The 16363-nt window shown below is 39.0% G+C and overlaps 4 protein-coding genes across 6 annotated transcripts in view; 1 reads left to right on the forward strand and 3 right to left on the reverse strand.

Moving 5' to 3' along the window:
• Positions 1-9494, reverse strand: part of RIGI (RNA sensor RIG-I) — a 56793-nt gene extending 47299 nt beyond the window's left edge. Inside the window, exon 1 of one of the 2 annotated variants that reach the window (XM_081065409.1) lies at positions 9354-9494. Coding sequence is in view for 1 of the 2 variants with exons in the window: in XM_081065408.1 (XP_080921534.1) it covers positions 8755-8770 (16 nt within the window). In the remaining variant the exon portion in view is untranslated. Of the gene's footprint in view, positions 1-8754; positions 8774-9353 lie in introns of those variants that run through there. The other variant, XM_081065408.1, reaches the window with a different exon arrangement.
• Positions 194-11290, reverse strand: TOPORS (TOP1 binding arginine/serine rich protein, E3 ubiquitin ligase). Of its 2 annotated transcripts, XM_081065406.1 has the most exons (4): positions 11095-11290; positions 9354-9548; positions 8755-8960; positions 201-4137 (listed from the first exon to the last, which is right to left on the reverse strand). In XM_081065406.1, the coding sequence occupies exon 4, from the start codon at positions 4132-4134 to the stop codon at positions 1207-1209; it is 2928 nt and encodes a 975-aa protein (XP_080921532.1). In that variant the 5' UTR covers positions 4135-4137; positions 8755-8960; positions 9354-9548; positions 11095-11290; the 3' UTR covers positions 201-1206. The 2 variants fall into 2 exon arrangements, with proteins under 2 accessions (XP_080921531.1, XP_080921532.1); XM_081065405.1 differs by lacking the exon at positions 8755-8960 and having other exon boundaries at positions 194-4137.
• SMIM27 (small integral membrane protein 27) lies at positions 10985-11722 on the forward strand. Its single transcript, XM_081065413.1, has 2 exons — positions 10985-11140; positions 11481-11722. The coding sequence occupies exons 1-2, from the start codon at positions 11096-11098 to the stop codon at positions 11601-11603; spliced, it is 168 nt and encodes a 55-aa protein (XP_080921539.1). The 5' UTR covers positions 10985-11095; the 3' UTR covers positions 11604-11722.
• Positions 11723-12146: 424 nt separating this feature from the next.
• NDUFB6 (NADH:ubiquinone oxidoreductase subunit B6) overlaps positions 12147-16363 on the reverse strand; it is a 29696-nt gene continuing 25479 nt past the window's right edge. Inside the window, exons 5-6 of the mRNA XM_081065412.1 lie at positions 16108-16152; positions 12147-12323 (exon numbers count right to left, since the gene is read on the reverse strand). Coding sequence (XP_080921538.1) covers positions 12255-12323; positions 16108-16152 — 114 coding nt within the window. The 3' untranslated portion in view covers positions 12147-12254. The remainder of the gene's footprint in view (positions 12324-16107; positions 16153-16363) is intronic.

The following is a 16363-nucleotide window of genomic DNA, read 5'->3' on the forward strand; positions in this document are numbered from 1 at the left end:
CTGTCCAGAGGACTTATAGTGTTATATATATACATATATATGTATACACGTACACACACACACACACGGGCATGGAGCATATCTATCTGCTTTGTTCTATCACTAAATCCCCAAGAACTTAGTACAGAACCTGCCACACAGCTGACATTCCAATTTCTGTTGAATAATGAATAAATATGGTAGCAAGGCAAATTGTAGGCTAAATTTAGATTTAATCCAAGTTCTGCTGTTCACTGGCAATCCTTCATCAGGTTATAGATGTAGAACAATTTTTATCATCTCTAAAACAAGATAAAACATAAACAGCCACTTTGTGTAAAAGAACTACCAATATAGAAGTCTGGCAAGGGTTTTTTCATTTGTATTTAGTTATCTAAATGCTACATAACTCATTTTTCTGAATATAGAAAGCAAATACTATATACTTCATAATCAGATTAAAGAACTAAATCATTAAAACTGTAAAATTAAATGCAGCTCACCTGAAGTCTGTATTTATGACATACGTATATCCTTAATTATTTTCACTAAAATAACTCACTTTAAAAATATATCAATACTGCATAGGAAAATGTCTGGATTCTTGTTTTAAAATGTTACTGTTTTATTTTTTCTTTTGTTGAGTATACATTTGTTTTACTGGCAGTCCAGATAAACAAGTATATAAAGGAAATATTTAAACTTTTCTTTTGGCAGACATCAAGATAAACTGTGCAGATTAAAATGCCTCAATTTAACCTGAAGAAATGGTTTTGAATCATACAAATTTTTAAGAAGAAAAATAAAGACTGTCCAAAGGGATTCTCTTAGTTTATAACATATTTCCAGAATAACTCTCAAAAAAAAAAATTCAAAAATACTCCTTGACTACTTTAAAAATATGTCAATACCATATGGCTTTATGAAATAACTTCTAAAATTTATAATTTTTATTTAAAAAGGATCCAAGTTTTAAATAAACTGCTAGCAATATCATTTGTTTTTTTTCACTTAAAAGTGCATATCTCTGAGGGTGGGACATACATACTTTTTCAACAAATAATTTTTACAAATTTTTAACACACACACAAAAAAAATCACTTAAAATATTTTTAAGGGGGAAAAGAGTTTTCACCAAAAGTCACCTTTAAATAGACTGAAGTAGATGACGTTGTTCTTTTTTCCTTTTTACACCAGCAAAATTCTCAGTGAGATGCTTTGGCAATTTTAAGACATATCATGGTCTCTAACAAGAGACACTGACAATGATGTCTGTGGAGATGGCAACTGCCTTGATGGCTCAGTTTGAACAGAGAGATCACTGGGCTGGTTCTCCAAATCAGAGGCAAAGGTGCTCTCTTCTCTTACATCAAGAATCTGTTCAATTGACGCTGCCTGGAGTGACATATTATCTACAGTTTTGTGAGCGTTATTTAAGTTGTTATTAAGTGTGGTAATATCACACTCTTTGTCCAGGACACCAAGTTCATCTTCTATTGTAACTATATCTTCAGTTTCAAATGCTTCTAAAGGAGCCAAAAACTCACTTTGCAGACGGTCTTGAGGACCACTATTGTCACATTCGGTACCCTCCTTTACTTCAGAATCCTTGTCACTGTCACTGTCAATGGTAATTACAACTGGGGAACGTGAAGCATTATCTCCATGGTGTTTCTTATGCTTCTTCTTATGCTTCTTCTTTTTCTTTTTATGATGTCTAGTTGTATCTGTAGCTTTCCCTTCATAAACTATCTCTACACTTAGGCTCCGAGCCCTCCTTTTTCTCCTCTTGTATTTTGTCTCTCTGTCTGATGATCGGCTATCTGAAAAGCTGTCAGTCTCATTTTTGTAGTTTCCATCCAATTTTGACGAAGACTTTTGGTAATGACCTTCCTTTACTTTCGAAGCAAATTCACGAGATGGTTGAGCCATTTCGCTCGTACCCTCCAAATGCCGTGTTTTGTATTTCCGTTTCCCTCCAGGCTTTTCATTTCTTACCCGGTCAGTCCCTGTAGATGCAGTCTTCGATCTGTTACTAGATAGACTCCTTGACCTATGCCTTTCATAGTAGTAATACTTCCTTTCACTGTGATTATTTTTTTTCCTAGCATTTGTTCTTTCAGAAAAGGACTGAATTCTAAATTCTGGACTTGAAGACTGTCTGGAATAATGAGCTCTGGATAGAGTCCTCCTCCTGTAAGATGATTCGTAGCCATCCCTATCCTTGTTTCTACTATAATAAGTATACTCCCACTTATATCTGCTTCCATAATTATTTCTTAAATAATAACGATCTCTAGTTCTGCTCCGAGATCTTCTTTTACCATGATCACTGCTACGAGATCTCGATCTGCTTGTGCTTTCACTACTTAGAGACAGAGTTTGGCTTCTTCTCGACCAATTACTATCTCTAGTTCTTGATCTTTTTTTGTCTCTTCTACCTCTAGGTCTGCTACTCTCCCTGCTTCTGGATCGTTTTCTTTTCATTCTTTTCTTCCCATGATGCTTTCTACGATTCTTCTGATCATGCCCACTTCTACTCTGGGAACGTGAATCAGAACTTCTCGATCTTCCCCTCCTTCTGTGTCTATGGTTATATGGGGAATATACTCTGTCTCCTCTGATAGATGAGCTCAGGTCTCTGGGAGAGGACAATGATATAGATCGTTTCTCTTCCTTCTTTGATTTGATTCTTGTACCAGGATCACAGTGATCTTTATTTACTTGCTCATCCTTTCCAAGGACAGAGCGTGGAGATGAACATCTACTAACATCACTATCACCAGAACTGTAAGACTGTTCTTGTTCTTGTGTCTTCACTGTCTCCATTTTCTCATAAGAACCTAACTCCTCAGAATCGGAGGACAGTTCAACAAGTTCTGGGGTCCTCTCAGCTAGTGGTTTAACAAACCCAACAATGACACAATTATCCGAAGAAGAATCACTGTCATTATTTAGGTCCTCATTGGTTTGTACTCCTTGTATCTGAGACGTGGCTCTTCCCGGTACAAGTTCTTCATCTGAACTGTCAGAAGTATTTAAAAGGGAAGACATGGCAGCGTGTACCTGCTCTGAGCTTGAATAAGATGGTCCTGGAGTTTCATCATCCCATGGTGCCTGACTAACAGTGGCTACATTAATATCCAGCTCTTGGGTCTCAGCTTCATCTGGAGATATTGTTATGACTGAAGAATCAGAATGGCTACCTTCTTCATAGGAAGGAGCAGGGCAATCATAATTAGCATGCTGGTCAAAGGCTGCCATGTTAAAAGGAGATCGAGCAAAACTGATAAATTCATGTATAAAATGCTCAGTCCGATTAAGTAAAAATGGCCTTAAGTCAGATACAAATGCCTGACTCTCCAAGTCATATCGAGTAACATTACTCATGATGATGTGCTGCACTATGTTCACTAAAGATCCATGAGCTCCAAAAAGAACTGTAAGTTCACGTTTTAACCACGGGACTAATCTGTGAAGACAAGCTGGATTTCTACGGAAAAATTCAGCTGAAATATCCCGGTAACGACCACCATCTTCAATATTTCTAACACGAGTACCAGCACGATAGAGAGTTCGCCTAAAATTAATAATATCCTGTTCTTGAATTTTCCGCAAAGATCTTTCATCTGCAGTAGTTGGCCTCCTTGGAATCTGTCTCATAAATTGAGGAATTTCACCATCTCTAGGTCTTGTTGAAATACCTAATCCTTCAAATAGTACCCCACTATCTGGTGGAGTTGTTGTTCTTCTATTCATGGTACTACTGGGTGAATAAACAGAAGCACTTCGGTCTCTGGTCATAGTTGTACGATAGCGGAACCTTCGAACATCAGGTGTGACAAAAGAACCATTATATGAAGGCCTTAGGACGTACTCCTTGAAGTCATCTTCTGCCCTCACAGAATGGAAGATAGAATCAAAGGGCTGTTTACACAGTGGACATTCAGCTTTGTTTTTAGACCACTCCTGTACACAGCGAAAACAGAACTTGTGTAAACAGCGATCTAAATAAGACACATTATCAAACCTATCCAAGCATATAGGACACTTAGAATCAGGAGATGCATCAGCTGGTACTGTCTGTTGCAATTTGCTAGTGCCAGCTTTAGGTGAAAAGTTGTCCATTTTAAATTCCTTAGCGGCTGATGCCATTATCTGTAAAAGGGAAAAAATTACATCAGTAACCTGACAGAAATGACTAAACCTGAAAAAATTGCAAATAATGACTCTGAAACATACTTAGGTGAAAACAGTTGAGTAGCTCATTATCTTTGTAATATAAAGAGGCAGTGCAGCATAGTAATATAGTAAATAAGCACAAGCTCTAAAGTAAAATTTCCTTTGTTTGAATCCTGGTTCCATACTAGCAGTGTAACTGTGCACCAGTTACTACCTCTATGCTTCAATTTCATCTGTAGGTCACTGCCTCACAGGCCTTGTGAAGATGTAAAAGCCCTTAGAAAAGGTGCCTGGTACATAGTAAGCTCTCAAATATTATATAACATTCTATTATTCTTTAAAAAAAATAACAAGAAATACTTGATACATAAAAGAAAGTACAAAAGAAAATATACTAAGTACCCATGTATCCACCACTCAGATTTAGCAACTAACACTTTCTCATGGTTATTCCAGATTTTTAAACACGTCACTTATCTTCCCCTTCTACCGCTCTCTAGAAAACAAAAACCAAAAATATTACAGTCCTCAGTTCATGTTATTTCTATCTATGGTTTTATATCTTTCATACATATGCCCCAAACAATACAGACTACTGATTTATCTTATTTGTGTTAAGTACTGTATATGTAACTTCAAACAACTTTAGTAATAACTTTGTATGTTGACAGGTGGTTGCTAGACTTATCGTGGTGGTAACATAGTAAATGACCACACAGTGTGGAATCACTATGTTATACACCTGAAACTAATACAGTATTGTACGTCAATTATAACTAAAAAAGAAGCTTTAGGGCTGCTGGTTTGCTCAGTAGGTTAAAGCGCAATGCTCATAACACGGGTCACTGGTTCAGTTCCCACATGGGCCAGCGAGCTGCGCCCTCCACAACTAGATTGAAAACAACACATGACTTGGAGCTGATGGGTCCTGGAAAAACACACTGTTCCCCAATATTTCCCAATTAAAAAAAAAAAATTTAAACTTGAAAAAAAAAGGATGTTTTAGTGAGATAATTTGCATACCAAAAGCAGAGCTGCTAAAACCAGTTCTGTGGGGTTTATTTGTTTCCCCCCCCCCAATTTTGTGTTTTTTAGTGAAAGATTCTTTCACACAAAAATATTTTTGGTGAAAATTAAATGAAGTACAAAATGTAAAAGCACTCAAGGACAGTCAGTACCTGGCTCATAACAAATGCTCACTAAATATTAGTTGTTGTTATCAGGACTAAACTACTACTATTATTACACTATTATATTCAGCTCATCACTGATGCCTTTCAACACCCTTCAAAAACCTTTTTTGGCCTTCTTATTTAATCTAAAGTCAGCCACAAAGTATCTTGAATCATGCTTTCGGTCCCTTTCCCTGATCACTAAAATCTTAAAGATTAGTTTTGTTTACTTTGAATTTATCAGTTTATATTGGCCCATAACTCAAAAAATGAACTTGCCAGAGCTGAAATCTAGTTTGCATTACAATTTGTCCTTGTTATCTTATAAAATCCTTCTTTAGTTGCAATCACTAATCGTGTTTTTCTGGGCCTATTATTCATCTTTCTCTACCTCCTCTATCTCAGATAGTCCTATCACTAGTGAACCGCTGTGAAGTTAATCAAATAATAGAACTGTAATTTTCTAAACAATAGACTCATTTGCCATACCAAGCTCTAAGAAAAACAAACCCACAACAAAAATCTGAGACTGCAAAATATTAAGTATTTCATCACAGATTTCAAATTAAACTTGCTCATCTAGGGTATCTTAACTTTCTCAGAGCCATAATTTAATAGGAAACCAACTGATGCTGAAAAAGTTTCTTCAAGGGTCCAAAAATTTCTAGTCTTCTATTTTCTAGAGTGGAAATGCAGAAATCACCACTGTCCTTAAAGAGAATAGTAGGGGGGAAAAATATACATATATATATGTACATATATACATATATATCAACTGCTTTTCTGTTAATATATTTAAACTCTGAAAGCTTAATATTGAATAAATTTCTCAGCATTTCTCCCTACTTCTAATATTTTTTATTCTTTTACTCAGAAAAAAGAGAAACAACCCTAAAAATAAAAACCGTTAGGATAAGAAACATTTTGTATGTATTAGGAGAAGGAGTATAGAAAGGAGAATGGAGAGGTTATCAGAAGATCTGGAGTGAAGACCAGGTATTACCTACAAGTAAAACTAACTCTGTAAATTGGTGAAATCCACATTAGATCTGGACTTAGTTTGCCCCTCTATATAATAAAGGGATTATTAGACTTTAAAAGACTGGTGAATTTTAAGTTCATACATTTTATCTTAAATTATTTCTTTGGAATACAAAGTTAGTGTTTATTAACTAACCATTTCCAGTTCACATAAAAATTACAACCCAGAATGAATATATTAAAGAAAATTATTAGGTAGTAAACTTGAAGTACAAATAAAACAAAATCTCAACTAAGTAGGATTTTTATATCTTAGTCTTCCCTTTCCTAGTTTTGTAAGCCTGTTAACTTCTTTGACAGCACAAATCTAAGAATATTCAGCCATCCATAGTAGGTAAAAAGAACAAATTAATTAGAGTTGTTTTGTATTTCTACACAGGAATATCTTTGGCTACAAAGAATGGTATTCATTGGAAACACCAAACAATGTCAATGAATGTAAATCATCAAATTGGGGATTTACTCCTTCAAAATCATCACTCAACAGTACTAAAATTAAAAAATCTGCTAAGATTCAAATGAAGTAGAATTACCATATGACCCAGCAATTCCACATCTATCCAAGAGAAATGAAGACATGTCCACAAAAAAACTTGTAGCATTATTTGTCATAAAAGTTCAAAAGTAGAAATAACCCAAATGACCATCAGCTGGGGAGGATAAATAAAATGTGGTATATCCATATAATGGAATATTTGGCAATACAAAGGAATGCAGTACAGATACACGCTACAACATGGATGAACCTTTTCATTATGCTAAATGAAAAAAAAAATCAGTCACAAAATACCACATGTTGTATGATGCCATTTATAAGAAATGTCCAGAATAGGCAAATCTATAGGTGGAAAGTGTATTAGTGGTAGCTGGGGGAGAAAGGGAGGGATTGTAAGGTTTCTTTCTAGAGTGATGAAAATGTTCAATTTGATCGTAGTTGCACTGTAAATATACTAAAAAAAAACAACATTGGATTATATATATACTTTACAGGTGAACTTTATGGATGAAATGTAAGTTATATCTCAATAAAGCTATTTAAAAATAAATTAAGATATAAAACAGGGATGGCTAGAAACACATTAAGATTTGTAGGTTTGTAGGAAGGGTTCTGGGTTTAGGTAGCAAAGGTAGATCTGATGGTAAATTTAGATTGGGGTTCTAGATGAAGTTTGTGATAAATGTTTCTCTATGCTAGCACTCGAGGAATTAGGACTTCAAATTCATTTCTCTATAGGGGAGAAAATTAATCAGTCCTTCTGATTCCATTTCCTTAACTGTCTCCAAAATTCTAAATAAAGTTTACCACCTTTAGAATAAACTAATTAAGCCAAACCTTCCCTTCCCCAAATCTTCAACTCTGTTGGCTTTAACAAGGATAAGAACACTTCATGCCATATTTTGAGGGTATTTCAGATAATCATTAAGCATACATATCTAAAAAATCAGGATAAAGAATCAGGAGGCTGAAGTCCAAATCAGACCATAGACTGCATAAAAACTGCACAGTGATATAAACAAAGAAGTATACTCTGAAGAGTTAAATATTTTATGAAGCCAGACTGCCTATAAAAGTTACGTTCCATGGCATTCGTTCCATGGCATTCGTTAAATTATCACTGAATACAAAATTAAACCACCAGCTGATTATATTTGGAGAAATGATGTTAATTCTAATGCAGAGTCAGGGCTGAGAACCAAAACCACTTAATAGCTGTGTGATCTGGAGGAAGTTATTTAATTTCTCAAAACCTTAAATTTTCTCAATTTTCAAATGGGTTATGTAATAGTACCCACCTGAAAAGGTGGCTGTGTATAGGGATATAGTCCATGTATACACTTAGGATAATGCTTTTTGAACAGTAAGAATGGAATACTGTTTCCTATATTATGTAAAAATAAACTTATTTCTGGTCATTTTCATCACCCGTAAGTGGTTATAAAGGCCCAGAAAGATGACAGTCTATCACAACTAATCTTCATAATTAATATAATTATTGTACTTAACACATCTAGGCAAAATGGCAAAAAAGGGTTCACAAGTGGATAAACTAGAAATACACCTCCAAGTATTAAAAATAATCTGGGTTCTACCTCTTGTGACCTTAAAGAAATCACTCTGGACTGCAATGCAATAAATTCCAAAAGATCATGTAGAAGTTTTAGGATCGATTGTTCAGATCCTATAAACTTTAATTCCAATTCCAGCAATAAAAAAAGAATTGCTTGGGAACCATTCCCCTCTAAAGTCACTCATTTCCAACAAGCGAGGTTATTTTGACTGACTGTATGGCTTTTCACGTCATTGACGAAAGACCCCCAACCCTCATCACTATTAACGGACAGCTCTTTGTTAATTTACCTTCATCTTGGAATTACCTACCAAAAAGTCTATTCATTTCCCTCCTCAATTACTATTGGCCCATGTCAGTCTAGGCGTCTGCAGCGCAGCAGGAAAGCTGCACTGACTCGCTGGATGAATGCATCACGCAGGTGAGCCCAGCACACGACATTTAGCGCTGCGCAGACAACTCCAACAGTCACGGTGACAGTCCCTTCCTTAGGCCGAAAACGGCCCCCGGCCAGGATCTAAGACAATCACCACGTGCGTTACATAATCACAACGAACTAAAACGCTGTTATTCCCATTATACAGACAGGATCAGAGAGATTAGAGGGCCCGTTCAAGGTCACACCTCTGACAGTGCAGGTGCCACCATTCAGACTCGAACGTTTGTGTTTTTCCCCCCACCCGAGACCAAGCTCTTTCCAGTACACGGCTAGGCTCGCGCCCCCCGGGAGCCGCCCACCGGCACGAATCCACAGGTGCGCCGCAGGTGCCGTCCGCCCGCCGGGACCCCTGCCCCACCGAGGCCCGGACGGCCGCTCAGCTCCCGGGTCGCTGGGCCTCTCTGCAGACGGAGGCTCCAGCTGGCCCAGCCCTTCCGACCCCCGCACCCCATTGTTCCCGATCTCCCTCACCTCAGAGGATGCCGGCGCAGGCCGAGCTGGGGCGCTCGTGGCAAGCTCCCGGCGGCCCAGGAAGCTAGGTCGGTGACGACAGGATCCGCGAAGGCGTACCCGGCGACTTCTCCGCCGGCCCTCCGGAGCGGGAGCAGGCGGGGGCGCTTCACCCTCCTCGCGAGACAGCGGAGACCCCGGCGGCTGCTGCGACCCCTGTGACGTAAAGCGTTCATCACCAATGGCAGCTTGGGGGCGGCGTAGAAGCAAAACGCACCCCGCGGCCCCCGGCGCGTCAAAACACAACACCCACCTACGTAACGCATGCGCAGTGGAAGGGCGCCGGCAGGGGAGGAGGGGCCCGCGCGCCCGGCCAGAGCCCCGGTCCTTCCCCCGACGCCCACTCCCAGGAATCACAGCGGCGTGTCCGCTCAAAGGCAGAAGTCACTGTCATCACCGTCGTGATTCTTGGTATTACTAATCTCTGAGGGTTGCAGGGGCACTAACTTAATGCTCCCTCCTAACTTCACTGGAAAACACGATAACCAACTCGGCCTCATTTAAACCCCACCAAACTCAGCGAGAAGTCACTAAAATCATCTCCAGTATATAAAAGAGCCAAGATACGTGGAGGTGAAGCGACTTGACTTCCGATTGCACAGCGAGGCAGTATCACCGGGATTCGAATGGAATCCAAAGCCAGAGCCCAACCAGTGTCCTACAGTCTTGAGAGATCTACTCCGGTCTGAGGATGAACAGGGATCACCTAAGAGAACAGGGCCTTGAAATCTTCCCCAAACAGTAACGTTTTTCTCTCCAAAGGCTGCTTTTCCCCTTCCCCACGCCCCGAAATCGGGATTACAACCCTGTTTCGACGACATTATGAGATGTACAGAGAAAGAACGTCTGAGCCTAAAGCGGCCCGTTGCCCCATTCCACCCTCTGGCCCCAGACACGAGCGCCCCAAACATTCTCAAGTTGAACTTGGTACAACCCGCCAAGTGCCAGCCCGCCGTCCTTTGGCTTAATGTTTGATACGTGCTACCGTTCTGGGCACACAATATAAACGCTCCACAAACACTTGCTGATTGGCAGGTCCATTATGACAGTTAACGGTGCCAAGTTACTCTCACAAGTTATTTACATCAACAAGCCATTGCGTTCTGAAAGACTTGTTTCTTGAGGAAGGGTTCAATTGACAGGGATTCCCACGATGATTCGTCACTGTTAATATAAAAGTGAGTAGTGTTCTTGGTTTCATCAAAAATGAATATACGAACCTCTACCAAGATAAGGTCGGAACAGACTTACGAAGAAACGTTAATTGTTCCAGCGTTAGACGCCGGTGCAGTAAAATATGGATTAGTTTTTCAAATAAACTTTTAAATGCACACGACGGTATAATATCCTGCATTAACATTTACTGCAACGGAAAGACCAAGTGACGAGATACGCTTATCTAAGTGGCAAAAAAAAAATAAAAAGTAATTTAAAAACACAGTTTCTCGTTTATCCCATCCCCTCCCTGAAAGGCGGGCTAGGCCCCCGATCACGTGAGCCCGCCCCCAGCTCCGGGCGGAAGAGGCCGGCCAGGCCGGTGGGAAACGCTCCTGGAGGCGAGTGGGCGGGCGTTTGTGCCCGGCTGAAAGATGGCCGACGTCGCCGCCAGTGCCGCCGCCGCCGCCCGGCAGCCGCCGCCGGGGAGGTTACTCTAGGGCCTGCAGGTTCTGCCCGTTCCCGCGGACTGCCGTCGCCTCCTTACCATGAAGCCAGTGAGTCGCCGCACCCTGGACTGGATTTATTCAGTGGTAGGTCCCGGGTCTGGCGAGGCCCCACAGTGTCGACTCCCTAGGCCCGCAGGCGAAGCCCCCCTATTCCTCTCAGCGCCCAGAAACTCCAAAATCCATTCCTGAATTAAGCATTTCACTCCCGCACCTCGACTCCGCCTCTTCCTGGAGGATACGCTCTTCCGCTGCTTACGTAAGGACAGCTGGGTGTACGTGCCTTGGAATCCCATTTATTCTTTTGTCACTGTAATTTCCGCCTTAGCAACGTGCATGGCAACCTATGGGGGGCGGGGAGAAGGTACCGCTCACATTAGAATGAATTTTTTTGCGTTGACTCCCCCTCTTGCATTTTTTTTTTTAGTTGCTCCTCGCGATAGTATTACTCTCCTGGGGATACGTCCTCTATGCATCAACAGTAGCCGCTCGACGACAGCTAAGGAAGGCGTACCCAGACAAAATCTTCGGGATGAATGAAAATTTGTAATTCCTCTAGATTTTATTCTATGCAAATACTTCTCTGGCATGTGTCTAGATTTAAAGTAAAATCCATAATACAGTTTCCAATTTTATTTTTTCATACAGCCCTTTATAATAACCGCTCTGATATGCTAATTTTTCAAATATTTAGGTTTGTCTTTTACATTCTTATATAACAAAGCAACCTAGATCTGACAGCCTTTGAGTATCAGATCATAGATGGGATAACATGGTTTTCAACTTAAAAGAGTTTCTAAAATACATTTTAGATGCCCCAGAAAACCACCTTTAAAAGTGTGTGGAATTTCTATTCTTATATTTATTGCAGCATTTCATTCTGTTGCATACCTACACACCAGACTAGATTAAGTACTATTTAAAAAAAAAAAAAAAAGGTGACTATTTTTCTGTATCCTGTTTTCCAAGTCAAGAATGGCCAGAAAAAGTAGGTGGTTCATATCGTTTTATAGCACATCCAGTTTTTATTTATTGTTAAATAATTCAGTCTCAAATTGTATAGTGTTTAGGAAGAAATAAGACAACACATATCTGAGAGTAAACTTTATTATAAAGTTACTTTTTCAGAAAATATTCAGTAAATATGGTCATGTAGCAACAAAACTTGGGCTTATATGCCTTTGAAATTTTAAAGTAATCTTCAGTGATGTTGATCAGGAAATGCTTTCATTGGTGGAATTACTTCTCCAGTCTCCAGAATTGTATCACCCTAGGAAAACAAACATGCTTTAGTACAAAAATCTTGTCTGCAGAGGTGCATCTGCTTGTTCAGACCTCACACCAAAAATCTAGTTCAGCTTTGGCCTTCATACTATAAAAGGGACTTAGGCAAAGTAGAAGCTGTCTAAATATAAGCAACTAGTATTCAAAATCTTAAGGTGTAAGTGAAAGAACGGGAAGTATTGCTCAAAATGAACAGAAAGGGCAAGCAAGTGGTCTTCACAAAATGATAAAGGGATAATGTTTATTTTGCATGATCCCAAGAAATAGGAGAAGCCCTAGAAATAAGTTACAGGGGAACATCTTTAGCTCAACATAAGGAGGTAATGTATTCACAGTAACTAAATGTGTTAGGCAATCATCAATTTACCATTTGGTACAGGATAAGTAGAGACAGAATGTAAACTTTGCCTAGGTAGCTGGTTCAGGTGTCTTTTCAGACCTAGATACAGTGTGTGGTAGAAAAGACATGGACTTTGGAGCCAGAACCAAGTGATGACAATCCTGGAACCTCCACTGACAAGCTGTATAACTTGAAGCAAAAACCTTAGCTTTAGTTTCAGCTTTGTGTTCAAGATAGCAGATTCTGTCAGCCTGACAGTCCGTGAATGACTGGGTACCGTAGAATTATTCCCCCATCACCACCCCTACCATTTTCTGACCTGGTACTGCTCAGGACTATTATCTGATAAAGAAATACACGTTTATTATGTTTGAGCCATTATACATTTTGGGAATAATTTATTACCACAGCTAGCATTACCCTAACAGAAAATAGTACCCTGAAGTGGTACTAATGCTGCTGTAATAAAAATTGAAACACATAGCACTGGCTTAGTCTGGAGGCAAGGACTGGCACTGGAGGCTGAAAGATGGAAATAAAATGCAGTAATAACTTGGAAATAGAGTCTAATGAACTTGAGGTTCTAGGAGAGGTAGCTGGGAAAAAGTTATAGTATGTGTTTGACTAATACTAGCTGCCAGGGGAATATACTTTAGGAAACATGAGCTCAAGCCAGAAGTGGCTGATTTGAGAGGAAAAATAAAAATGGAGAGAACGAAAAATTCAGGACCTTCCAGGATTGGAAAATCAAGTTGCTTCTGAATCTCTAAACAATAAGGGTTTAACACTGAAGAAATTCTGAGAAACCCAATAAAACTCGGTAAACAGAGGGACTCAGCCCTATGACAAAGATCAGACTGAAGTGAAGGTAGCCTTTGAATCAGTCTATTTCAACGGCCTCCACATGGCTGCCACTGAGTTGAGAGAGGCAGTTGCATGAGGACAAAGGAGAGAACTTGGTAACTATGTACAGAAAGCACAGATGCATGTGGGACTGACTAGAAGCAAACAGACTCCTACCAAGTATTTTCCTTTTTCTGTCTGCCAAATGTTGTGGGAAGTAGATGGTCAAAGAAACCAAATATACAGACAACAAAGGCTTATGAATGAACTTAAAACAACCCATGGCACTCAACCTCCTGTGAGCAGCAGGCAGATTTAAAAGGCTGTACAACCCTAAGAAGGGCATGCCTTCCAGTACCCATTTTCCATGTGGTCTAAGTAATGGAAAAGAACTCCTTGGACAGAGCCAGGGGCCAGGAAGAACAATGAACAAAGGTGTTACTTCCAGAAAACAATCAGTACCCATTCAAGTCACTTCCTACACACAAGGAGTTAGGAGTCCACAATATTTGACCACAGATTTCAGAATTGCCAAGAACCAGTGACTGCACTGCTGTCCTAATTCCACCACTGAGAAATGGGTGGGATGGGGGGACAAGGACAAGAGATACAATTAACTTGCCTTATTAATTCACTGGTTCTCAAATCTCAAGAGAAGTCATATCTAAACATGACAGACACTACTCTGCATCATCTAGAGATCTTGGATTTGGGACTGGTTGCAGTGATGGAATAGGATTTGGGATTTCTCCCTAAGGAAGGAACTGTGTTATAGGAGTATGTGAGAGGAGAAGGAAGCAGAGATATTTGGTGACTAGAAGGATGGACTGTGGCAGAAATTCCAGGCATGAGAGACTGGGGGGTAAAACAACAACCACATAGCTATTTGGGACAATGAGAATGAGTTCTGGCCAACAGGATTTAAGAGAAGTGATATAAACTACTTCTAAGATTAGACCTTAAAAGTATCCCAAGATGTCCAGACCTCTTTTCTCTTAACATGCTCTCGGAAGCCTCCTAGTCCAGGTGGCATAATTATCAGATTGAGGAAGATCGCCTGATCTACGTTAGTCTGTAATATCAATAAGAAATAGCCCTTTGTATTATTAAGCCACTGAAATTTGGGAGTATGTTTGTTACTGCCCATCCTATTCTATTAGGTTGGTACAAAAGTAATTGCTGTTTTCACAATTATTTTTAACCTTGTAAACTGCAATTACTTTTCAACCAACCTAATAATATGTGCACAAATGAGCTTTCTTCAGGTCATCAAATGGGAAGCTTCTCAAAGAGGTCAAAGGCATAGAAATGGAAAAACCACAATGGCAAAAATACGAAAGTAGGAGAAATGCCATGGAATCACTATGTGGTCTTCTAATGACAGCCCCCTTTCTTTTCATTTGAACAATAATGACCAAATAATAATAAACAAATATATAAATGAAGAATAAATTGCCCAACTGGTGAAACCAGTAAGATAATTTCCTATTTTGAGACTACCATGTTTCTCTGAAATTAAGACCTAGCTGGACAATCAGCTCTAATGCGTCTTTTGGAGCAAAAATTAATGTAAGACCTGGTCTTATTTTACTATAATATAAGACCGGATCTTATATAACGTAACGTAATGTAATATAATATAATTAATATAATATAATGTAATATAATAGACTGGGTCTTATATTAATTTTTGCTCCAAAAGACGCATTAGAGCTGATTGTCCGTCTAGGTCTTATTTTCAGGGAAACACAGTATCTAGGCCCTGACATATCAATTATACACAATAAAATATAGAAGAAATCCCCTACTATTTCCTAAAGCAGAGTTCCAACTTGAAAGGTTAGCCAATTTTGGTGGTTCTCCCTAAAATTCACTTCTGTTTCAGTAGATGATGGATCACTGTGACTGTCATTTGATTGAAGCAAGAATCAACACTGAATTTTGTTTTTTAAAATTATATAACTAAGAGACTGATGGTAGTTCATTATCTAACCAGAAATAGACAAGAACATAACATGTATTTTACTATGTTAAATAATAACCTCACAAACAACCAATAAAACTGACTACTGTGTAATCTTTTAATGCTGAAAAGACTTATTTTTAATTAGGATAATAGCTTACATATTCATATTATAAAATTTAAGTACACATCAACAGATTTTAAATTCACAGATGGATAGGTTAAGGTCCAACTGCCCTGAGAAATGATAGTTTGGAAATAATAACAGGGGAATTCACTTGCTATTACTGTGCTCAGGTGTCTAGACGCTCAGGTTAGTGCCCTAAGTCCTTAACCCTACATGAAAACGGCACCTACCTTCAATTCACTTTAGGACTACAAAGGTGATACAAGTTTTACAGCTAGGTTGAAAAGAAATGTGTCCACCTCCCATTTTCAACTATAACTGCTACCTCACAAAATTTCCTCTTTAAAAAAAAAAAAAACAAAACAAACAAGAATATACAAAACAGGCATTTAAACTGACAGGGAGAAGGAATATTTCAGTCTAATGATCACTTGGAGAGGGAAATGAGAGAGAAAAACAATGAACAAAAGAAAAACCAGAGACATTTTAAGACTTACTGGGAATATTCTGGGCTTCCTTTCAACAATGGCATATGGTTTTGTCTGCAATGAAAGTAATGTTCTGTTAATTATGGTTTTAGAGTTTCTCATAAAATAAAATAGATCATATCCCAAATGTTTAACTTAAGTCACAAACTTGCACCAAACTCCAGACTCACATCCAACTATTTACGCAAGATCTCAATTGGCTATCAAACTGGCATCTCAAACTTAACCACGTCAATTACTTAACTTCCCCCAACCCCTAACTGTC

Source organism: Rhinolophus hipposideros (genome assembly GCF_964194185.1).
Source record: "Rhinolophus hipposideros genome assembly, chromosome: 11".
Taxonomy (NCBI): Eukaryota; Metazoa; Chordata; class Mammalia; order Chiroptera; family Rhinolophidae; genus Rhinolophus; species Rhinolophus hipposideros.

Bases quoted from the DNA above. Each gene is read 5' to 3' on its own strand.
- SMIM27 (XM_081065413.1), top strand. From the start codon at position 11,096: ATGAAGCCAGTGAGTCGCCGCACCCTGGACTGGATTTATTCAGTG. The intron at 11,141-11,480 runs GTAGGTCCCGGG...TTTTTTTTTTAG, and splicing joins TGGACTGGATTTATTCAGTG to TTGCTCCTCGCGATAGTATT.
- TOPORS (XM_081065405.1), bottom strand. The intron at 4,138-9,353 runs GTGAGGGAGATC...TCCCTTTTACAG, and splicing joins CTGCGCCGGCATCCTCTGAG to ATAATGGCATCAGCCGCTAA.